This window comes from Bos taurus, chromosome X, assembly GCF_002263795.3.
Source record: "Bos taurus isolate L1 Dominette 01449 registration number 42190680 breed Hereford chromosome X, ARS-UCD2.0, whole genome shotgun sequence".
NCBI classification, from domain to species: domain Eukaryota; kingdom Metazoa; phylum Chordata; class Mammalia; order Artiodactyla; family Bovidae; genus Bos; species Bos taurus.
In genome coordinates this window covers 58,602,714-58,627,180 of record NC_037357.1, presented here as the reverse complement: position 1 = coordinate 58,627,180, position 24,467 = coordinate 58,602,714, and the positions used below count along the sequence as shown (strand labels likewise).

At 41.7% G+C, this 24,467-nt stretch overlaps 1 protein-coding gene across 3 annotated transcripts in view; it reads left to right on the top strand.

Moving 5' to 3' along the window:
• AMMECR1 (AMMECR nuclear protein 1) overlaps positions 1-10,832 on the top strand; it is a 115,902-nt gene extending 105,070 nt beyond the window's left edge. For 2 of the 3 annotated variants that reach the window (XM_024988748.2, XM_024988747.2), the window contains 3 exons: positions 2,233-2,323; positions 3,721-3,817; positions 6,439-10,832. In XM_024988748.2, the coding sequence (XP_024844516.1) occupies positions 2,233-2,323; positions 3,721-3,817; positions 6,439-6,553 (303 nt within the window). In that variant the 3' untranslated portion in view covers positions 6,554-10,832. The remainder of the gene's footprint in view (positions 1-2,232; positions 2,324-3,720; positions 3,818-6,438) is intronic. The other variant, XR_003033536.2, reaches the window with a different exon arrangement.
• The last annotated feature ends 13,635 nt before the right edge of the window (positions 10,833-24,467 follow it).

The following is a 24,467-nucleotide window of genomic DNA, read 5'->3' as shown; positions in this document are numbered from 1 at the left end:
AATTTGATGGTGGGGCCTCCTCGAAATACAAAAGTAAATCAGTTTTATTCATGAATAATTTTTATTTTGGTCAACATGCCCTTCCAGTTTGGTCTTAGCGTCTTCATATCTATATATCTATCTCTCTCTCTATATATCTTTATTAAGATATTATTCATGTACCATACAGTTGGTCTTACCTCTTTTCATTTTTAAATTACTAGGTTTTAAAATCTCTGTAATTTTTTTTGAAAAGCACAGAATGTACTCTATGAAGAAAAGATTTATGTGTAAATCACCTCCAATTTGCCTGAATCGTTTTTGTTTTTCAATACTTAGCCACAGTTTGTCGGTACTAGACTGATTATTAGAGGTTATCTAGTTAACCCAGAATAAAAATCACCTGGGCAGTTATTCTTTTTACAAACTGTACCTACGAACCTGCTTGAAATTCTGATAAACTTTGCAGCCCCCAGCCCCACCCCAGACCAATTAAACAGTACTGATTGAATCTAACATTCTCATCTAACAGATAGGGAAACATTCTTCCTCTCACAGTTTTGATGAGACACCTTAATAAACACCAAAATTCTTTTCAATTTTAACATGACAGGTTTTTGATAAATTGAGTTGAAGATGCAGAATTCACCTCAGTGAATGATAGCAGCATAAATTATTTATACAGTATGTTTTTAAAAACAAATTATGAAGGATCTGATATTGTTGAAGGAAAAAATTTCAAAGTCACTGATCAGAAAGTCAGTATACAGAAACTGTTGCAAATTTGTCATTGTCTCAATATTTTGTCAGGCCCTTGGGAGATTAGTAGATGTCCTTTATCCTGGAAATGCCTGATAGCTAAGCACTCATATGTCTTCTCAGCTGTCCATGGTCATTTCCCACAGGGGATGGGAGGCCTTATTGTGTTAGTTTTTAAACAGCTGCCTTGATTGCATTTTCAGCAGAAGGATATTCATAAGAATACTGATATTAGATAGAAAAGATATCCACAGAGATAGGCTTTAATAAAAAACATAAACTTCTCAGATCTGACTGGCTCTAATGGATGGATGTCTGAAGACCTGGGGGAAAAAATAAAATGGCTTTTCCAGAGGACTTCTTATTCCTGAAAAACTAAGAAATTTCAGGCTAAGTGCAGAAGAAGCAAAAGGCCTTTACATCCATACAGATGAATGGATGTAACCAGCTGCTCTGCAAAGAAGCCTCTTTCTCTGGTAAAAATGTTTACCTGGTCTTAACATCTTTCCTCCTCGACAACCTTAAACTCCACCTAGGAACCCTTGATCTATAGCAGCCATACATTTGGGAGAGCAGAATGGAGTTTGTTATACTTTGAAATGTCATTATCAATTTAGCTGTATATACTATTCTATGTGACATATGACCAGAAAGGACGGATTCCTTTTGACTGAATGCTAATCAAACAAAAAGTACATAATGTTCTTAAAACAGTAGCAAGAAATTGCCCTTTGCTTAAGAGACTATCTCTTTTAGGGCATCATCAAAAGTTTGTCTGTTTCACATAATAAAGTTATAGTGGTCTCTGGGTTAGTATATAAGAAACTATGTAAAAATACCCTGCCTCAAGGTAATTTGAAATTTTACTGCTCTTAGATTTGGCAGCAGTGTTGTAGATAAACAGGGTTTGCCACAGGCACACTTCAAGCCAAAATACATTTTTTTAGACATAATGGGTGACGATGCAGGATCTGGTTGTTAGATTTTTTTTGTCTTATCTGTGTTTGTTTATCTGGTTTCAAAGAGACTAGACAGTTTGGGAAGGGAGTCAGCTACCCCACAAGTTCTGGAACTCAGTCTGAAATGGTGTTTGCCCCTGAAAGCAGGATGGTTGTTTGCTGTCTCTCTGAAGTCGGTTCCCTTGGTCTAGTTCCTTATTGGCATGGGCTACAATTTGGGGGTGGGGGCAGGACGCTTGCCATTGATTGTCTGATTCTACACACAGCCCCAGAGTGGTGGTCCCAGTTCCAAAGAGCATGGCATACATAACCTGGTGCATGTTGGGCACATGTAAATCAACATTTTCAGTCTCCATGGCCATGATACTGGCCTTCAATCTCCAAAGTCAGTGTTTTGGAAAGAGAAGAGATATGCCCTTCCAAAAAGCAAGGGGAAAGGAAAAAAAAACCTGCATTCTCTGAAAGTTAAATTATAACTTTTTCTTTTTTTTTCTATGAAGAAGACTGTACTAATAAAACTGCCAATTTCTTTCAGGTGGGTGTACATGGCATTAGAATAGAATTCATCAATGAAAAAGGATCAAAACGCACCGCCACCTATCTACCGGAGGTTGCAAAGGAGCAAGGTCATTGTTGTACTTTATTTTATACCATCTGGTGAAGAATTTAAACAATTATACAAATTAAAATGTGCTATCTGACCTTGCAGTTATATCTGATAATTGATCACTGTCAGATTATAAGAAATGATTCGTCTATCACTGCCACTGCAATGTCTGTCTGAAATTGGTGAATTACACAGAAGTTGAATCTCTGTACTAAAGTTTGACAGCAAAAACATAAAAAAATAAACTTTCAAAAAAGGAAAGATTTGTAAAAGTTGGGCTTTTAGGCAATGGTTTGCTGAAAATTTGATGTGCCACTTTCCCATATTCCACTGTGCTATAGCTTTGTGGCATAATAAACAAGCTTTTGTTTGATGGGCAGCCACACACTTCATTGTCTTTATCAAATGTTTCCTTCTTAGGTGGTTGCCATTACTCATTCTGCTACTATTAAGACTGTTAAGTTTCCCGTGAAGATTAGGAGCACTGAGAATAAAGGAACTATTATAGTGTTTTATTTGTTCCTCATCAACAAATGTTTTTTGACTTTACATACATAGCACAAAGTTTAGGAACTACCAGTGTAACACAAAATACATTTCAGTCTGTAGTATCTTGTCCTTTCTAGCCACTACTAAATTATAATTTCATGTTAGTTGAAATGAATATCTCTTCTTTATCTCATGGAGCTTTTCTTCCCATCAGAAAGCACGGGTAATTTGGTTTCACCATATCTGTTTAATATAAATGTGATATAGAACTGAAAAATTTAATAGTAAACCCCCAAATGAGTTATTAGTCTTTAAAGCAGCTCTCTGAAGATTTATTGGGGTTACTTTTGAAATTTTCATAATTCTGTAGTTCTGTTGACTCTGCAGAGCATACATGAGCTTGAGGCCCTGGGGTATGACTGTACATCCTGTGTCAGAACCCATAAAAATGCCTTTGAATGCTGCACACAGATACAAATGATTGACTCCAGAAGATACCATTAGACATGGCGATTACCATGAGTTAGTGTGGGAATCCTATGTCCTACTGAGTTGGCTCAATGAGTCTTTTCCCTCCCTTTTAAAGATGTCACCGTTAGAGGAGAGTACAGTGTTTATGGTTTGTTGCTGAGACACCCCTGAGAAGTTACTGCTGGCCTCTTAGGCTCTGTGTCTTGGAATGTGGTTGAGATAAAGAAGCTGGTATTGCGAGCCAGCAGGGATAGCTAAAATTGAAGGTGTGCCATGGTATACCTGCTCCTGTACAGGGTGAAATCTTGGCCCTTCTGTGTGCCTGTTTTTAGGACCAAAGGGTTTGATAGCGGTTGGTGACAGTGATAGCTGACCTCTACAAAGTCATTTTGTATTTAACCAAAGGTGCTTATTACATGTGCTTGACTGGTATTTTATCTGGTCTACTCTCCACAGGATGGGACCACATTCAGACCATAGACTCCTTACTGAGAAAAGGAGGATACAAAGCTCCGATTACTAATGAATTCAGGAAAACCATAAAACTGACCAGGTACAGAAAGCACTGCCTAGTGCAGGGCTGACCAATGTATTTTGATGTGCATACCTGTAACCTTGTGTAATCTTTTCTCTAACTATACTTGCTTCTTTTTTCTGAAACAGTGAAATGAATGGCAGGGCCATTCTGAGGGTGAATACAATGGAACTCTGCTCGACAGTAAAGCCTGTATGATGTATGAGCCCATCCTTCCCATCTTAGCTCTGTGTGATTAGTCTGGCTTTGTTAAAGCAAGCCTTTTGAGCCTTTAGACTACGTTACTGAAGAAAGTTACCGGAGTTTATTGGTCAGCTTTTGACATGCCTTAGCAGGACCCCAGGATCCTGATAAGCAGCCCTCAAATTTGAATTTCACTTTAGAATCTTGGCAGTGACAGAAAGGTTGCTGAAAAAAACACAATTGAGCTAGACTCACAGATGCTGCAAGGGCTCATAGGGGTACTGACTTAAAAAAGGAAAGTATCAAACATTTTAGGAAAATGGCTTGCTGTTTCCATTTCTTTTAATTCTGCAAAACCACACTGAATGCCTGTAGTCTAAAAATGAACTATTCTCAACTCTGAGGAGTTACAGTCTAGGAGAATAGAAGGGCATGTGCAAAAATAATTATTACTAGAAGGCAAAATATGATGGATGGTATGAGATCATAGAGTAGGGAAAGAGGAATTCCAAGAGGGGGTTGTGGATAACAGAAAATTTCAAAGAGGAAGTAGATTGGAGGCTGAGTATAAGAATTCTACTCATTGAAGAATGAATAGAATATTTGACAGGTGGGGAGAGTGGGGGAGGAAAGGGGTTAACTTAAAGAGAACTTTCTGAGGGGCTTCCCAAGTGGTGCAGTGGTAAAGAATCCATCTGCCAATGCAGGAGACGTATTATATGCAGTTCGATCCCTGGGTTGGGAAGATCCCCTGGAGGAGGAAATGGCAACCTACTCTAGTATTCTTGCTGGGATAGTCCCCTGGACAGAGGAGCCTGGCAGGGTACAGTCCGTGGGGTTGCAGAGTCAAGACACAACTGAAGGAGTTGAGCATCAGTGTACATAGAGAAGGAGGTCACCAGGGAGAATAAGGCCAAGAAGGCAGAGAGTAAAAGTTTAAACTCAACTCTGTAGGCAATAGTAGCCACTGACAGGTTTTGAACAGATGGATTTGAAATATAAAATTAGAATTGGAAACAGGAAAATCAGGAGACATTTCTATTATCTAAGAATATGTGGCAGCAATCTAAAGAAGGTGAAATGGGAGCCTTAAGAGCTGTGGCCATGCGATGGCATGAAAGGAAGGAAAAGAAAATATTGTGGAAAAAAATAAAAGGACTTAGTCATCATTCAGGAGTAGGGAAGAAGAGCAAGTCAAGGCTTTTATCTAAATAAAAGGGACCAAGGCAGTCCCTTTGACCAAGACATGGACCACATTGAGGAGAGTTCCATTTATGCACTGATTCTGGATTTTAAGTGCTTCCTGGGATACCTGTATAGAAATTTATATTAAATAAATAAATAAAAATTAAAAAAAAGATTAAAGAAAGCTAAAAAAAAAAAAAAGAAATGTCCAATAGGTCACTGGATATTTATATGTGTAGAGCTTATGGCTAGAGGTAGTGATTTGGGATCATCTGTAAAGATGACATACCTGAAGCTGTGAGGCAAAGGTTCACTGAGCTGGGACAGAGCATAGGGACAAAGGAACTGAAGGGAGAAATATAGGAAACTCTTACAAGGCACAAGGGTAAGATGAGTGATCAGAGAGATAAGGCGCAGTCCAAGAGGTAAGTGGAGCACCAGGGGAGTATGAAATTATAGAACGCAAGGCACAGAGAGCTTCCTAAAGGGAGTAGTGAGAAGTATCCTAATGGAGAGGTAGAAAACACATGACTCTTCTGAGAAGTGTGGCAATGAAAAGAAGAAGGAAAAAAAAGATGGGGGAAAGAGGATTGCGATACCACAATCAAGACACGTTTTGTGTTGCTGCTGTTTTCCCTTAATGGCAAGACCTGAGACCTGTGGACAGAAGGAAAGAAATGGTAAAAGAAAACCGATGGAGAATCCCAGAAGAAAAAGTAGTCAAGTGAATGAAACATATACATGACAGTAATAGACTGGCTTTCCTCTGTTCTTTCCTGTTAGCAAACCAGAGCTGAGAGGGCAATACAATTTCTAGAACAATTTAAACAAGGAGTGAAAGTGTTCATCACTCAGTTGTGTCTGACTCTTTGCGACCCCATGGCCTATAGCATACCAGGCTCCTCTTTCCATGGGATTTCCCAGGCAAGAATACTAGAGTGGGTTGCCATTTCCTTCTCCAGAGGATCTTCTCAACCCAGGGATTGAATCCAGGTCTCCTGCGTTGCAAGCAGATTCTTTACCATCTGAGCCTCCAAGAAAGCCCTAAACAAGGAGTAGTAAAATGCAGAGTCCTAGACTCAGATTCTGGATTCCTGGGTTGTTCTCACCTTTGCTATGTATTAGCTGTGTGAAAGTGGGCAAGTCACTTCTCTCTAGGTCTCTGTTTCCTGATATAGAAGCATTATCTCTAAGGATCCCTTCTGGCTCTGACATTCACATATCACCTATTTCATGATGTTAACTTTGTCTCTTCCCTGACTTTCTTTCAGGTACCGTAGTGAAAAGATGACCTTGAGCTATGCTGAATACCTTGCTCATCGCCAGCATCATCATTTCCAAAATGGCATTGGGCATCCCCTTCCACCATACAACCATTATTCCTGACACTGAGCCGCACAACCAGTCACTGGGCCTCTCTGCAGACCTCTTCCCAGGAGACCCTACCCCTTCTTGGTCTAGCTATCTGTTTTACTGTACCATTTTATGATGATAGTTTCCGTTGCCATGGTGAAGCTTCGACATCGTCAACTAAGATCATCATGGTAACGGGTAGGAAAGTGGCATTTATTAAGAAGATCCTCCTGTTTTATTATTTTAGATCATTTTTTTTTTTGCAGCATATATGAATTTTGGAGTTTTCTTTCCTTACAATATTATATAGAATTTTGCTTTGCTATTTCAGTCAGGTTTGTCTTTCTGTCCTTCTTGCCCTCCTTCCTGTCTTCTTCTTTCTTTCTTCTCTTCCTTCCTTCTTTTGACTGTGGATGGAAGAAATTGTGCAGTTTTTAAGGATTTCATTTAGGTTTTTCCTCCATTTTCCTTAGTAAGATAGATAACTTTTGATAGCCATGTTTGGGAGTAATTCATATCAGATTCAGGTATTTGTATACTTTTGAATTTGTCTAAAATTCATTTTGCTATAAGAGCTTAGTATATGGGTCTTTACTGCTTAAGTATATGTTTTTCCCATGGTAAAAATATATGAGCTTTCATTCTAGTGTAGAATATTTGAAGGTCCGTGATAGGACTTGTCACACAGAGTGAGAAATCATTTATGCCTATTGTGCTAGTTATCATAGGAAAAACTGCCTCATCACTTTATAGAACCAACTTACAAATTGAAACACTGTTTTAAGAAAGTGCAAGCTACCTTTGAAATATGCTACAGAAATCATTTTGAAAAGCAGCATATATCAGGAAGAGAGCAGATACAGAATTTAGTGCCTTTGAGAAGAATATAATGAAGTGGAATTAAGAGGGGTTAGAAAAAAGGCAATTTAGAGAAATATTCTTATAAAATTTTATTGTTTATATATGTGAAACAACAGATTAGACAAATTGCTTACTCTTGAGTATTTTTTTAAGCTGAAAAAATTTATTTTGAGCAAATAACCAAAAAGAGACACATTTCTATTATATATTAATTTAAATTTGTTAGCTTTAGGTTTCAATAAGTCATGATTGGCCAGAGACAATTTTAGCTACCATTTAAGGAAATGGTAATGATAATCTAATGAAACAAAAGTTCATACATGTCGTGATTTCAGACATGTTTATCATGGGGACAATACTGGAGTTTTAGAAATACTATAAAATCGCTTAAATCTCTTTCTGCACTACATACTTTTGATAGAAACACATTTACTATATTGAGAAGATGTTATGTTACCCCTGCATAAATGGAGTTGGCATTTAGGTATGATATAGTTGCTAGAGCCCAGCGCATTTGCACGCTAGTTTTCCCGTGATGTATACACAGAGAACTTCCTCGTGTCAATGGGAGGTCTCTATGTATACCCCCAGGAAAAATGACAGATGACTCTAGAGAAAGATTATCTTCATATTTTGGTAGTAAGTATATATAAATATATATGTGTGTGTAAACATTTTTTTTCAAACAGGAAACAAAGATTTCAAGTGATGAACATAAGTACGGTGCAGAACATATAGTCTAAAACCACGCGATGTCACTGAATATCAAGATGGCATAACTTATACATGTAGTTGCTGTGACAGGTAACAGACTGCTAGTTCAGAATTTGAAAACCCTTTTCTAGTTTGTGAGGTGAATTGGCTGAATTTCTTCTGCTGGCCCTTGCAGCAAAGCAAACTGCTTTTGTTTTTGATGAGAGTTCTCAGAAGTTTTTTGGTATTCCTTCATCCACAGCATCCATTGTTGAAATAACCATTTTCAGTTGTGATGCCTTAACTAAGAAGCCAGTTGTTAGCCTGAAATGGAACCTCGGTAGCCAGTTCCATTGAACCTAGAGATTAGTTAGAGAAAGCTAGCTGTTGGCCTTTAGAAAGGGATTTTGAGTCCTTTCATTTCTACTTGGGAGCATTTTGGAGCAGATTAGTCTTTCAGTATAAAAACAAGTGGCTACCTGATGGAAATTTTTTCTTGCCCTTATAGGGAAACTGAGCACAAGCTGAATGATATTGTCTGCTGCAAAAAAAAAAAAGTAAATAAAACAAGCAAACTGAAGAGAGACAGAATAGACCAATATTGATCCATCTTATCCATCATCTCATCAGTTCAACAGGCTCCTCATCCTGGGTGAGCTCATGGTTAGTTTTTTTTTTTTTTTTAGAGAAAAGATCTATTACATGCATATGTGAGTGTGTATACAATATATACATATGTGTGTATTAATGTATTTAACGGTGCTAATCAATCTTGAGCAGGTCACGTGACTGGTCATGCGGACTCTAAAATCATATCAGATTTTTTAAAATTCTTGATATATGCAGATGTTATACAGATTTTCTTACCAGTGTAATAATGTTATACTGAAGAAATAACCATCCTGCAGGCTTCAGAGGACGAGGTCAGCAATATTTCCCACCGTGGCTTGGGGGAAAAGGATAGTTTTGTCTCCTTTTGTATTCAAATTAATGCACAGTGCATTTTTTGTGTCTAAGTAGCTGTTGACTAAAAGATTTTGTAGTGTAAAAGGTGTTATACAAACTTGTAATGGTGTGCTTCAAACAAATGCTAGACCCTTTCACCTTTGTTGTATATAACAAAGCTGTTAAATATGTGGTTTGAATTAACTTTGAACATGTTGAAATATGTAGCATGTGTTTTTAACTCAGACGAAGATTCTAATTGCACAGGTTGTGTTCTAGCCAGTTGTGGTTTATTTGTTCAGAAACACAAATGTGAATTGCACTCTTATCACCAGAATATTGTATAAGTTCAGCGATCTCTAAACAGCTCAGAAGTAATACTTGAACTTCATTTGAGTAGCACAAAGTTTACATAGCCCCCCTTTTAAATGTTAATTAGTTCCATTTATGTTTTCTGTTTTTCAAATGCAACTGGGTATTTTTTTTCCTCTTGGAAAATAGTACATATTTTACTTTGGTATGTAGCAAAAGGCTTCCATTTCTGGAAGGGTTCTCTTGTTGTTCAACAAGGTCAGCCAGGTACCAGATTCTAAAAGAACAATTGCCCCTCCCCCCTTCTTCCCTTAAGTGGCCTTCTGACGGTAGGAGAATGTGCTACTGCCCTGCCCGTTTCCCCTGTCCTGAGAGGCCGGTGTGATTGATGGAGGAAGTGCAAGGCTTGCTCTTTACCCACCCCACCCCCCAGGCGCTCTTAAAGCAGTTACAAGATTTTCAGTCCACTGCATACAACCCCAATGCCCAGCACACCGGAAGTTTGTATACTGGCCTCTTTTCATGTCTTCAAATGTGCAGGAAATTCGAAAACTGTCACCTGGAATAGGTCCCATCTCTTCTGTGTGTTAGATCAAACCAAAGAAGCCCCCAGCCATGCCCAAATGCTGCTCCAAAAGCCTGCCTTCCAGTCCTTACAAAAACCTTGCAGGATTAAATGTGTTAACTTTTTTATTTTTGTACAGTTTCTAAGTGATTTTTGCTAGTGATGTTAAATTGAATTAAGTTTATTTGAGGGGTGTGAGCACCTCCTCCATTGAAATAAACTGGTGACTTTCCTTTTATTTTTTAAGAGCGGAAACCCATTGTGTGCCTCTCGATTTAAGGGTTTCTGATTACATTATTCTTAAGACCAGCATTGATCCTTTATATACAAAGATATGTTTTCCTTGTTTTTTATTACTGTTTCAGAAGAAAATAAACCTTTTATTTTGCTCTGGACCCAGTAACTGCGCTGGTACATAGACGCACTGAGAAAACAAACTTTTGTAACCACCTCTGACTGTTTTTGTATATGAAAGTTGATTACTTTTGAAATATTTGGATCTAGTTTCTAAGTTATTTTAGTGTTTTATATGTTCCCCAAAATTACTTTGAATCAGTCACCAGCATAATGAGTTCTTGGTGATGCAGTGGTGAGACTTGTAATGAGCAAAGCTACCTGGAGTAGCTCTCTCGTCCTCCCTTTCTTAGTACCCTGTTTTTTGATTACAGTAAGACATCACCAATTATCTGTAACCCCTTCAAGTATAACTAGATCCTCCTTCCTTCCACATTTAATTGCTTAATAGTTTGAAGAAACTATTGGAAATGGGCATTTTATATGACATGTATGGCTTTAAAATATTATAAATGAAGAAAAAGAAAAATGAGAAGGTTTATGTGGGTCTGTAAGGTATGGCTGTGGAAAGATATTGTAGTAGTTTTGACACTATTGTTATTACCTTTAAAATCATTTACCCAATAAAATGTTAAAACTGAATTACCATTTGTGGTTTCTTTCTTTAACCTGTCTCATCAGGGCCTCGTGGGTACTCCTTAACTAAAAGCTAACAGTTGAAGCCACTGAAATAATGTGTGTGCAGGCTCAGTTGCTTGCTCAGTCATATCCAACTCTTTGTGACCCCATGGACTGTAACCACCAGGCTCCTCTGTCCATAGAGTTTTCCAGGCAAGAATACTGGAGTGGGTTGCCATTTCCTCCTCCAGGGGATCTGCCCAACTCAGGGATTGAATCTGTGTCTCTTGCGTCTCCTGCATTGGCAGGCAGATTCTTTACCAGTGCTCCACCCGGGAAATAATATACTTAGGAACTGATACAGATTTCTTTCCAAACTGGCACTTGGGAAACCTCATCTGCTTACAGCTGTTCCCTACGATATGAGTTACCTATGTCATTCTTGTGCCCAGCCCTAAATCCTGGCCTACGGATATAGTCTACCCTTTATTGGGCAGTCTACCCTGGCCACGGATCTGAGGCAAGCATCAGACTTGAATTCCAGTGGCAACATGGCTGTACTTAAGCCTGTTCCCAATTTCTTCCAGATCAGTGTATTACTGGGTCTTCCCCTTTCGGAGCTGGTAGGGGGTAGTAGCAGTGCCATCCAGCACAATCCTCAGGGTACATCACATATGTAAACTTATTACCAATTTTCCAGTTCCAAAGTGATAAGAGATGAACCCTATTTGCCACTTGAGCCTGGGGAAAACATCTGCATATCAGGCAAGGTAACTAGTGCTACTGCCATCCAAGGGCCAGATAGGAGCCCACATCAAGCAAGGGATCTTTCGGTGTCCTATCTCTATCAGCTGTTGCCTTATCTCTTTCTCTGCAGAAAGGCCATCAAGGACATTGCTGAAATACCTCTGGCTCTTTCTAAATCATTTGCTGTCTCAGTTTCATAATGCATATTTCAGGATTAATTGCTAATGAATATATGCAGGACAATTTTCTGTTTCATTGCCCCAAAGCCCCACTCCCTGTGTGAATTTGATGACATGTGCTCATGTCAATCACAGTAGCTAAAAACAGCCATCTTGGCTCTAGAGGACTATTGTGGTTTGGAATAGTGCTCCATTAAGGCAGCCATCTGCTCAGAGCCAGTTTCATCATTCATGTTTAATGGTACACAGGATTTTTTAATGATTTAGATGATATTAATAGGTTCAGGTAGAATGAAGTAATTTAATGAGCCCACAGCATTCTTTTTTAATAGCATTAGTGGTTAACTCAGTGGTCTGGACAGATTTCAACTTCAGTAATCACACTCCACCTACCTAAATTCTTCCCAGAGTTTCAGCACTTCCCCTCTTTAGACTTCATGCCCCACTGGGCACCTTTTAAATTGCTCCACTGCTTCAGAGGGCAAGTGTGAGTGTGTGGAATGTGGCAATTCCTCTCTGTTGATGGAAAATACTATCATATTCAGGAAGTCCCATCACTGTGAGCTGGGAAGAAGTCTGCTGTGGGAAAAAATCACACCTGGATTCAGAGCTGCTACTCAGGAGAGCCCAGTGAATGACAACCGTTTTCAGAGTATGGCTTCTCCCACTTTCTGCAGCTCTTAACCACATGAGCAAGACAAGTGTGGGTTTTGGCCAAGCTCTGATGCCTTCCCATCTGTCTGTCCAGGCTTTTCCCCTGCTGGAGGAATAGCTGAATGGAAGGATGCAACTGAGTCACGCCCTGGATACACTGCTTTGGCTACTACATTCAGAGGACTTCCTTGATCCCTTTAACCCATGACACAATCCCCTGTTCCAAACCTCAAGCCTGTTGGAAGAAATCTTTTCAAGAATCAGAAAAAACTGCCTTAGGACCCAAACCAGTCTACCTCTTCATCCCAATAACTTAGTTATCACTATGATTTAAAATGACCCTTACTATGTTCCGAATATATGGACTATGCCTCTCAAATAGTTTCAACGGACCCACCCAGAGGGCTGGTAGAGGGCACGTGCTTTACATAAATGAACACTGACCTACACTTGCAGATTTCCATCCTGACAGATGATCACATTAGCTCGACAGAGGTTAGCAACAGAGGTTAGCTGTAAGATGCGCTAAGACAGGAGCACTGGGCAGTGTCTGCATTACGGGCCTCTGTGCTCACAAGTGCCCTGGTGTCCTTGAGCACCTACTCTCTCTCTAAAAGGACACAGCCAAGTCACAAGGGGCTGGTAATTTGTTCAGCCTTTAGTCTCCCTCCTTGCTGGAAGAACCTCTTTGCTTTTTAATCAGAATCTTAGCTGGCACCTCATTAAGTTACAAGTATGAGATTAAAAACAGTATTGCATTGTTTTAAAGTACAAATGTATACCAGTTACTCAGAAAGTTAATGAGAATGACGAGGCTGTTTGGGTGACTATAAAAATTTGTAATTGGGGTGACAGATGACAGAGTCTCAGCGCTCCATTGATTTCTGTATTGCTTTGGCTGTACAGCAGCAACAAGGTCTTGATTTGCAAACAGAAGAGGTAGTATCGTGTATAGTTTTATGAAAGTGAGTACACATTGGCCTAAATTCTAAAACCCTGGGGTAGTCACAGCCTTCTGAACCAGGCCTGACAAGGAAGGCCTGCAAGAAGTTTGGCATCTTGCCAGAGGTTTGAACATAATATGTCAACTTGATGGTTCCTGCTGACCCACTGGTGGTCTTCAATTGCCATTCTGAATGCAACACATTATAGATGTTTTAGTTAGGTGGGGTTTTTTTCAGTTTGTATTAGTGTTTCAATATTATACATTTAAAGACACTTTTTTTGAATCAAATGTTTATGGAAACTTCAATCAGTTCCAACAGAATGCCAGGTCCCGTGGGACAATCTGAAACCCACTGCTGCCATCCCAACATGCCCAGTTATTTTGAGAGCCTTTGGCAAAGCGTCATTTCATCTCCTTTTCCATTTTGGCCTTTTCCTCCCAAATGTCAGGCCCAACGTGATCCATCAATATTTACTGAGTGCCTGTCCCCCCAGAGGCAGGGCACTGTGCTTGGTTACAGAATAAAGATAGTATCATTTTGTAAGACAAATTAACAGTCCACTCTGAGCTAAGAGTTGTGAGCAGAATATAAGTGTGTTCCAGCTGGCAAAAGTCATTGACTGGGGCCCAGGTGATACTGGGCTGGCTTTATAGGGTTTCTCTAAATGGCTCCCACCTCACCGTGGCATTAGAGGAGAGTTGTGGCAGCCTTGTTGGGGAAATGGCATTTCTTTGGCCCTCCAATGTATCAGCAGTAGAGACCACCCAGAGCCCAGGCACTGTCAAGGTTCCTTGAGTGGAGGACATGCTTTGCTCTTACAGTGAGGCGGTCTTGCTCCCTAGCAGGAGTGCCAAGGTGGCTGGGCGAGAAATAAGAAACAGATCTGTGTACATGCAGAATGGCATTTGGTGTCTCAAAGTTTGTTTGTTAGTTTGTTTTACTGCAAAGCTGTTCTCTGGAAGGCATCAGAACCTTCCCATGACCAGGAGAGAGAGAACTAGGCTGTTTGCTCTGAGGCTGCCTTGCAGCCAGAAGAAAGTTCCCAGCATGTCAACTAATGGAAAAATCCATTCATGGGGCAGGAGGAGAGATAAGATAGTGAGGGAAACCCACCCAGAGAGGGAAATCAGAGTCACTTTCTGAATCACCCGCTACACAGAAAGGGCAGGAAGGCAGTATTAAATTTGGATATTGTAAAACAGGAAACACAACTGGTACACAATAGAATGTTTAAATCACATCTTAACTGACAGGAAGCTGCGGAGAGTCACAGCCATTGCCTGAACACCAGGCAGATTTGAAACTAGGAGTTGCTCTTCTCAGTTTACATCCAACTAGCATTTTCATCTCAATATTCTGGAATGATCCAAGGTTAGCATATGTGTTAATATGTGTAAATGGATTTGTGTGTCTCAGCATAGGAGACAGGGGTGGGCCAGACAGCTGGCTGGGCCAATCGGGATCCCCACTCCCACATAGCCTGGCAGAGCCAGAAAGGGGGTCTTGGATTGGAAAGAGTAGGAAATCCCCATCTTGTTGAAAGGACAGTACTAGTGTAACACAAACATTTCCCTAAACTTTCTCTACTTCAAACAGTCAAATGAATTCCAGGAACTCTGCATGGAGACACTGCCACCCTGCTGGCATAGGTGTCAGCAATGGCCCCTTTCCCAGAATTGTGGTCAGTGACATGGCTGTTTACCTTGCCCAGCCTATGTGGTCCATGGCACTCATGAATGATGGGGTTGAAAAGAGGAACCCTGGGTTAATCCAGTCATTCAGAAAGGCTGGGATTGCTCCTGCAGGGTACATGGTCCTCATTGGGCCCCTCTGTCCCCATTTTGGTTTGTACCACTCCAGTAGAATCTGTGGCCTTGAAGAAGGTCAAATAGAAATTGATAATGGTCAGCCCTGGGCTGGTAAAGTGCAGGCAACACATTTGCTCTTGGGAAGGTTATCCAGTGAGTCCCGCGAGCAGGGTGCACAGGGCACTTGAGAGTTTAAAAGAAATTTCGTTCTTTTCACATCCTTTTGTTGACTTTTTTTAATTAAAGTAAAATCCACAAAACACAATGAGCCACTTGAAAGTGTACAGTTCAGTGGTTTTAGTGTCTTTGCAATGTTGTACAACCACCGGCTCTCTCTGGTTTTACAATTTTTTCATCACTCCATAAACCACTCCATCTCTATTAAGAAGTCATTCCCCTTTTTCCCTTGGCCATCACCTAAGTAACCACTAATGTTCTGTCTCTCTGAATTTGCTTATACTGGACATATCATATAAGTGGAGTCATTCAACACATGACCTTTTGTCACTGACTTCTTTTACTTAGCATATTTTCAAAGTTCATTCAAGTTGCTGCATGTTTCAGTACTTCATTCCTTTCGATGGCTGAATACTATTTCATTGTATGTATAGACCACAGTTTGTTTATCCAGTGTCCACCAATGGACATTTGGGCTGTTTGAATCATTTGGCATTTACAAATAATGCTGCTACAAATGTGTGTCTTAAGTTTTCTGTGTGGACGCAGGTTTTCATTTCTCTAGGGTAGATACTTAAGGATAGAATTGCCGGATCATGTGGTAAATTCTATGTTTAACTTTTTGAGAAACAAACTATCCTCCATAGTGACTGTAGCATTTTACATTCCCACCAGTATGAAGGTTCCAGTTTCTCCACATCCTCACCAATACCTGTTATTATCTTTATGATAGCCATTCTAGTGTGTATGAAGGAGTATCTCATTTGTGGTTTTGACCTGCATTTCCTTAATGACCAGTGATGTTGAACACCTCTTCATGTGCTTATTGGTCATTTGTAGTCTTCACTGGAGAAATGTCTATTTGAGTCCTTTGCCCAATTTTTAGTTGTGTTGTCTTTCTGGTAAGTTTTGAGAGTTCGTTATATATCCAGGATATTAAACCCTTACAGATATATGATTTGAAAATATTTTCTCCCATTCTGTAGGTTTTTTTCACATTCTTAATAATGCCCTTTGATGGACAAAATTTTTAAATTCTTATTAAGTCTAATTTATCTAATTAATTATCTGTTGCTCTTGTTTTTGGTGAGAAATCTAAGAATCCATTGCCAAATCCTAGGTCATAAAAATTTAGCCCTGTTTTCTTCTATTAGTTTTAGCTCTTATATTTAGGTTGTTGGTCTACGTTGAGTTACTTTTCCTACATAGTGTACTGCCATGGTTGATTTTCTTATGTTGAACCACTCTCACATTCCTGGGGTAAATTCCACTTTGTCATGGTGTATGATCCTCTCAGAGAGTTATTGGATTTGGTTTGCTGGTATTTTGTGGAGGATTTTTTGTATCTGTATTATAAGGATACTGGTGTGTGATTTTCTTGTGATCTCTTTGTCTTGCTTTGGTATTAGGGTAATGCTGGCCTTATAGAATGTGTAAGGAAGTATTCCTTCCTCTTCTATGTTTTTTTAAAGAGTTTGAATAGGATTAATGTTTAAATTTTAAATGTTTGGTAGAATTCACCAATGAAGTTTGGGTTTTGGTGGGGAGGTTTTGGATTACTGATTCAGTCTCTTTACTTGTAGAACTGTTCATGTTTTATATTTCTTCTTGAGTCAGTTTTGGTAATTTCCATGTTTCTAGCAACTTTTCCATTTCATCAAGACTAATTTGTTGGCATACAACTGCTTATTGTATTTTCTTATAATCCTTTTAATTTTTGTAAGGTTGGTAGTAACATCTCTGCTTTGATTTCGAATTTTAGTTGTCTTTTTTTCTTAATGAGTCTAGCTAAAGATTTGTCAATTTCGTTGATTCTAAAAAAAGAATGGATATACATTTAAGCATAACTAGCTCATTTTGCTGTACTGCTGAAATACAACATTGTAAATCAACCATATTACAGTAAAATTAATAATAAAAATTAAAAAGCATGTTGCAAGAAATATATGCAGAAATTTAAAAAATTGGGTACATTGCACTTCCATTTTCATTCATCCCAAAGCATTTTCTAATTTCCTTAGTGATTTCTTCTTTAGCCCATTGGTTATTGTAGTGTGTTGTTTGATTTCCACATATTTGCAATATTATCAGTTTTCCTTCTGCTTTGGATTTCTAGCTTCATTCTATTTGGTCAGATAAGATACTTTCTATAATCCCAATCTTTTAAAATTTATTGATAATTGCTTTGTGGCCTAATATATCATCTATCCTGGAGAATGTTCCATGTACACTTGAGAAAAATGCATGTTCTGCTCTTGCTGGGTGGAGTATTCTGTATATGTCTCTTAGGTCTAATTGGTTTATAGTGCTGTTGAAGTCTTCTATTCTTTACAAATGTATTGTCTAAATTTTACCCATTATTTAAAGTGGAATACAGTAGTCTCCACCTATTATTGTAGAACTGTTTCTGTCAAATGGACAGTTCTGTCAATTTTCCTTCATATCTTATGGAGCTCTGTTGTTTGGTGTGTATGAATATACTTGTTATATCTTCTTGATGAATTGATCCTTTTATCAATAAAAGGATAACATTGTCTCTTATAAAAATTTTTCACTTAAAATTTCTTTTGCCTGGTATTTTGTAGCCACCTCCACTTTCTTTTGGTTATTATTTGCATTAAATATCTTTTTCCATCCTTTCACTTTAAATCTCTCTGGATTAAATTGAGTCTCCTGTAATCAGCATATAGTGGATGTCATTCAGTCACTAAGTCATGTCTGACTCTTTGTGACCCCATGGACTGCAGCATGCCAGGCTCCTCTGTCTTCCACTATCTCCCAGAGTTTGCTCAAATTCATGTCCATTGAGTGGGTGGTGCTTTCTAACCATCTCGTCCTCTGCAGCTCTGTTCTCCTATTGCTCTCAATCTTTCCGAGCCTCAGTCATTTCCAGTGAGTTGGCTCATCAACTCATTGCCAGAACCCCCTGGACAGTATATAGTTAGATCATGTCTTTTTAAGATTCATTTTGCCAAAAAAAAGGGAAAAAAATTCATTTTGCCAATTTCTGTCTTTTAATTGGTGAGTTTAACCCATTTACATTTAAAGTGATTACTGATAATGAAGAGCTTTTTCCCTGCCATTGTGCTATTTGTTTTCTACATGGCACATCTCTTTTTCCTCAGTTCCTCCAATACAGTTTTCATTTGTGTTTGATGGACTTTTTTCTAGTGTACCATGTTGATTCCCTCTTCATTTCCTTTTCTGTATCTTTTATTTTCTTAGTGGTTACCATGGGGATAGAGTTAACATTCTAAATTTATATAGCAATCTAGTTTGATAAACTTTCTTTTCCTTTTAAATAGACTATAATTTCAGAGCAGTTTTAGGTTCACAGCAAAGCAGAGCAAAAAGTACACTGAACTCCCCATATATTGCCTGCCCCACCTCCTCCACACATAGCCTCTCCTACGATCAATATCCCACACCACAGTGCTACATTTGTTGACTGATGAACCTATATTGATACCAAAGTCCAGAGTTTACATTAGGATTCACTCTTGATACTGTATATTCTGTAGGTTTTGACAAATATATCTACTATTATAGTATCATAGAGTAGATTCACTGTCCTAGAAATCTGGTGTTTCACATATTCATGCCTCCCCCCAACTCTTGGTAACCACTGACCTTGATCAGCCCCTTTTTAATAACTACAATAGTCAATTTTATGAAGTGCTTACTGTATAAAAAGGACCATATTATACACTTTTCAAACAGCCTTATGAATTGCCCATTTTACAGAATCTAGATCAAAGAAGTTACCAGTTATCCAAAGCCACCTAGCTACAAAGTGGCAGAGCCAGGATTCAAACTGAGTTTGTCAGAGTCGAGAGACAGCTTTTTATCATTCACCCTGCTGTCTTGAGGAAGATGAAGATGATGGTGAGAATGGTGGTGGCAGTCATGGCGGTAATGGTAGCAATAATGGCATCTAACATTTATGGAAGTAGTGCTTACAATGTGCCAGGCGCTGTGTCAAGTGTCTTATCCAATCTTCACACCTACTCTAGGAAATAGTTATTACTATTATTGCCATTTTACATATGAGCAAACTGAGGCTCAGGCTAAACAGCAATCTCCCTCAAATGCACAGAACCTACTAAGTACAGGCTAGCAACTATGACTGCAGAATTCATTTTGACTATCCACCATCTCTCTCTAGGTCTAAAGATGGCAAAAACATAGGACAAATTCTTTCCCTGAAAATTGGTTGGCTTGGGTTTTGAAGTTCAAAATCCAAGGACTTAGACTTGACGTCATTGGACTCCTTCTTTTCCAAGAACACATGAGGTCTGATAGCACTGCTGTCCTACGGGCAGGGCAGATTCTGCCTTTGGCTGTCCAGCCTTGATTATTGTCTTTCTTGTCAAAGGAGGACTACCCCCAGGCTTCTAGGTACACAACCAGGGCTCAGAAATAACCCCCTAATCGGCCTCATCAGCTTTGAAGGAGGCCACTGCAGGAGGGGCCTAAGTAGGCCACCACTTTAACCCAGTTACATGAGGGCAGCTGTAATCCGGGCTGATCATGTCTTGCTAAGCTCTCTCAGCGGGGTGGAGGAAATGTCCAAAAACTGCTTCCTGTGCCCAATTATCCCTGGATCTCACTGCAGACACTCCTTCCCTTTCTGGAAGAGCCTGGCCTCAAGACTACAAGGGCCAAGGTTAATTAGAGTGGCTGCCAGGACTGAGAGAAGGTTGGAGGCAATTTCCAACTGCAGTGAATGTCCATGGCTTAGGCTACCCTAGGTGCTGCCAAAGTGCTGCTTTTCCTTGAAAGGCCCATCACCTAACCCTTCTTCCACCTTGCTGGAGGAGATGAGGAAGTCATTGTCTACCTCTATACGGGCCAGACAACTGCTTACGTCAACCCAGGGAGTTCAGGACAGGCTGCACTCCTTTCCCCTGCACACACCCCCCCAGCCCCTGCTCATCTCTGGCAATAAGCAGCCCCAGAGATCCCCAGGGAAGCAGGCTGAGCCGTCTGGCCAGGCTCTGGTTGGGAAATAAAGAAACCAGAGCTGTTGGGGGTGGCTGGCCTGGCTCCCTCCCTGTCAGTTGGTACAGTGGGCTTCCCTATGTAGGTGTACTCCATCTCCTTTCTCTTGCCCCATGAAACATCTGCCCCAAGAGAGAGCTCAACAAAGGGGGCTCCCTCAGATCAGGAAGCTGAAAGTTTGCCTGGCCTGGGTGGATGCTGGCAGGGAAGAAAGAGAGGATGGAGTGTCAGGAGGAGACTATATGCTAAAGTTTAGAAGTTTTTCCAAATGGCTTTTCTCTACCAGGAGGGTGACTCTCATGGAGAAGAGGAAGAAGAATGAAAAGTTAACAATGATGGCATTTCAGTGACTCTAAGATACTTCAGGTTGAAAGATGGCTGCTATTTTATGTACTATTGAAAAAGTTGCCAATTAAACTGTCATGCCACTGACTGTAAGGTGCATCCCAAATCTGGAGATATTAAAATTATATTTTTAGAAAGTGTCTTAGCGTCAATGAAATACAGAAAAAAAGTGCCTTAAAACTGAGGTTATCAGTCTCTTACACACCCCACAGACCCCAACCACACAGGGCACTAGAAAGCACAGTGGGTGAGTATAGTCAAAAGCCCAAGCAACTCCTGCCCTCTGAGATCAAGCCTAGTAACCACACTGCCTGGAAACAGGACCCCCTGACACTGGACAGGACACTGCCATTTATAAAGCCCTCTCACGCTCATTTATCTCACCTGATGTCTCACCTGGAGTTCTGAGAGGTCTGACTTTGCCAAGGGGACCTGGGACCTAAGAGCAAATGGAGAGCCGGGACCGCAGCCCCCATCTGCTGAGCTCCACCACAAGACTCTTCCAACGACTACAGAATGACCACTACCTCAGGCAGGGTAGAAGACAGACTAGTGAGGGTGTAATGAAGTGACTTTTAAACCCTTTTTCCAATGAAACTACTTACAGAACCTCAGTGTACAAAGCAGAATAAACGTGGAGTTGTTTTGGGTGAAACAAGGGGAAAGGCTGGAACCTAACCCGCTCTGCCCCCACCCAGCCCTCATCCTGAGATGGCCCCTGACACAGCTCCCCAGAGTTCCTGAAACCCTAAGGAACAATCTCCGAACCTCTGGGATTAAGGGGCTTCAACTCTCTTGGTAATATTCTTTTTCAAAGCTGGATTTAGACATTCTTCTTCATAACCTTTTGGCATGTCTTAAAATTTTCATTAAAAAATGGCACTGGTATAGATGGGCAGGTCAAAGAGCTGACTCACAACCCGGAAGCTTCAAGTCAGAACAAAACCAAACAAAAAGTTTGCTTTGAATTATGAGCTGGGCTGAGGCCTGGGTGTTGAGATTCTTTGTAAAGCTCCCTAGGTGATTCTAATATGAAGGAAAATTTACAAGCCCCTGTATCAGCAGCATCCTGTCAGCTCCAACACTCTGGAAATCTGAGGGTGTCCTGGACCACACAGGAAGGCCTCTAGGGGGCGGAATACTGGAGAGTCCTGGGTCTTCCTAAAAAACATATGGAGACTGGGGACTCCTGGTAACTAGGGAAGGAGCAGCTGAAGGGACAGTAAAGCAGGCAGCACCTCTTGCAGGCCCCTGGATGTCGAGGGAAGGGGGAGGGAAGGTGGCAGAGAGCAGGGAGAACTGGTGGCTGGAGCAGAGGTGCAGCTGGGGATGGGTCATTTGTCAACCTGACATCTGTGGGTCTCTGTCCCTCCACTGGCCTTGGTAAACCAGGACAAGGGGAAACCTCATTGGGGGATCAGATTGTAACCATTCAAGCTGCTCCCTATGCCTCAGAGGTGACACATTCCATGGGCTGGTGGGGCTTTTGCCACATAAACACCAACTCTGCCTGTGTGCCCCAGGGAGTGGAAGGGGGACCCTGGAGGGGATGAACAGCTGCGGGGATGTGGAAAAGCAGTTGCTGCTTGGCCCACCTCCCAACCAGAGGTCTAGAGAAGGGTCAGGCGAAAGAGATATTGTCTCTGTTCTCTAGCCTCACAACACTGCCTCCTCAGCCTGAATCCCGGCTACCTGCAACCCCTAAAGAGGAGCAAGATGGGGACCTCCAGCTGGAGCTTGAGGTACCCAGGCCAAAGGCACACAGCCCCATGCAGGAGAACTCAAGAGATGGGCCATAGCTTGTGTGGCCAAGGTTTCTCACTCAGGTAACCATGGTGCCTCTCACCATTTTGCAAAACTCAGGGATAAGAGTGTGGTTCACAGAACACGTTCCAAGGACCAGGTCCTTGCCCTCAAGGAGCTCAATGTCTACAGAGGGACAGAGCCACCCTAATGAATTCCAAAATGGGGAGGCAAAGCGGTGTCCTGGTGTGAACACCAGGGGCTGCGGGAGCTGAGTGGAAGGGTAGCTCAAGCATACTGGAGCTCACGGAAGACTGCATGCAGGAGCCTACACTGGAGCTGAGTGAGACCTTTGGACAAGCAGGGAGATGGCGGTAGCTGAGAAAACAGAGCAAAGAACAAGGCAAAGAAGTGGGAAACCACAGGGCGTGACCAAGGGGAATTCAATACGGCTGGAACAAGGGTCTGCTATGGATGGATCTTCATGGAACATGGAGGTGAGGAAATGAAGCCTAGGTGTTTACAAGGCCCCAGGGAAGTGATGCAGTCAGATCTCCACTGCAAACTGTTGCCTGCAGTAGAGTGTACAGACTGGAACAGAGACCTTCGGCAGATGCATGAGAGAGGTTGCTGTGGACTGTCATCTTTCTGAAATGGAAGACACACAGAAGGACCACAGGACCACCTTCTCTCACCGCCCTCTGGCAGCCTCTGCCCCTGGGCCAGCCCTGGCCTGGCCCTGTGCGGCACCATCTTGTTTACTTGTAGGCCTTGCAGCTCTGCTCTGCGGCTCGCCAGGGTCAGGTAGGTCTGCTGGCAGCAGAAGAAAAGATGGGCCTGACTCCCCTGCCTCAGCACTCACGCGGTCCACCTTCTGTAGCACTGCCTGGTTCTCCTCCTGTTCCTCTCAGACCTGGAGCCCCCTGCTGAGGGTCTGCCCAGTCATCCCAGCACCCCAGATAGGCAGCAGAGCCCGGGGTCAGGGTGCCGAGCACCTAAGCTCTGGAGCCTCACAAAACCAACTCCTAGGCCAGCTCCTCCATTGGTTAGCTCTGAGTCCCAGTTTTCTCAGTGTCTGCCTATACCATAGGGACAGCACGAGCAGTCCACTCACTGTGCTTTTGAGGGGATCACATCCTGGAAGGCATGTGGAGGGACTTAGTGCCCTGCGTGTCACACAGGTGCAGCTATAGTTTTACTGACAGAGAACCTGGGGTCGCAAGCAAATGAGTGACTTGCCCAAGCTTGTGGTTTTGTGGTCTAGGATGGCAGGGCCCATCCACTCTGAAGGCCAAGGCTTCTGACTCCTGGCCAATGAAGGAAGCCCACTTGCACTGGAGGCCCCTGTGGCTAGCTGTGTCCCCTGTAGAAGCAGCAGCACCAGCAGAAGTCTGAGTACAGTGTCTCTCTGGTGTGAAGGTGGGCATAGCTAATCATAGTCACTACGGGGTTCAGTTGGGAGCCTTAGAAAGCCAGGTCCAACTGTTCCCCAGGAGCAGATTACCTCCACATGGCACGGTCTGACTTGTGTCAGCCTTGGCCCTGTGCTGAACAGAGCTGGCCCCCGAGAAACTTGGGATGAGGGAGCCTGATCGCATCTGGTTTTAGAGCTGCCTCCTGTAGTTCAGTCCTCTAGCGCACGTGGGGTCCCTTGAGGCCAGGGTCCCTCGAGGCCAGCAGATATCCCCAGCCAACAAGCCCTGTGAAGAGCATGAGGCCTGTTGGGTCTCAGCAGGCAGTGGGGGGGCTTCAAGGCCATATGACTGGAGCCATGTGACTCTGGGGGCAGAGCTGTGCTGAGCAAGCCCACTGCCCCATGGTGGTCCTCCACAGCCTGGATGGCCAATGGCCCCTTCTGTCTACTTTTCAAAGCAGGAGCCCTTCCTTCTGAGAGGCTTCTGGGAAGCAAGGCCAAGACTCATAGGTTCTCACAAATCTTTTAATAACAGTAAATGAAGGAAACATTTAACAGTAAGTGCCATGGTGAGGGTTCCTTTTCATTCAGGGATCAACAACAGAAACACCTCAATCTAACATTCAGAGTGCGAAGTACACAAA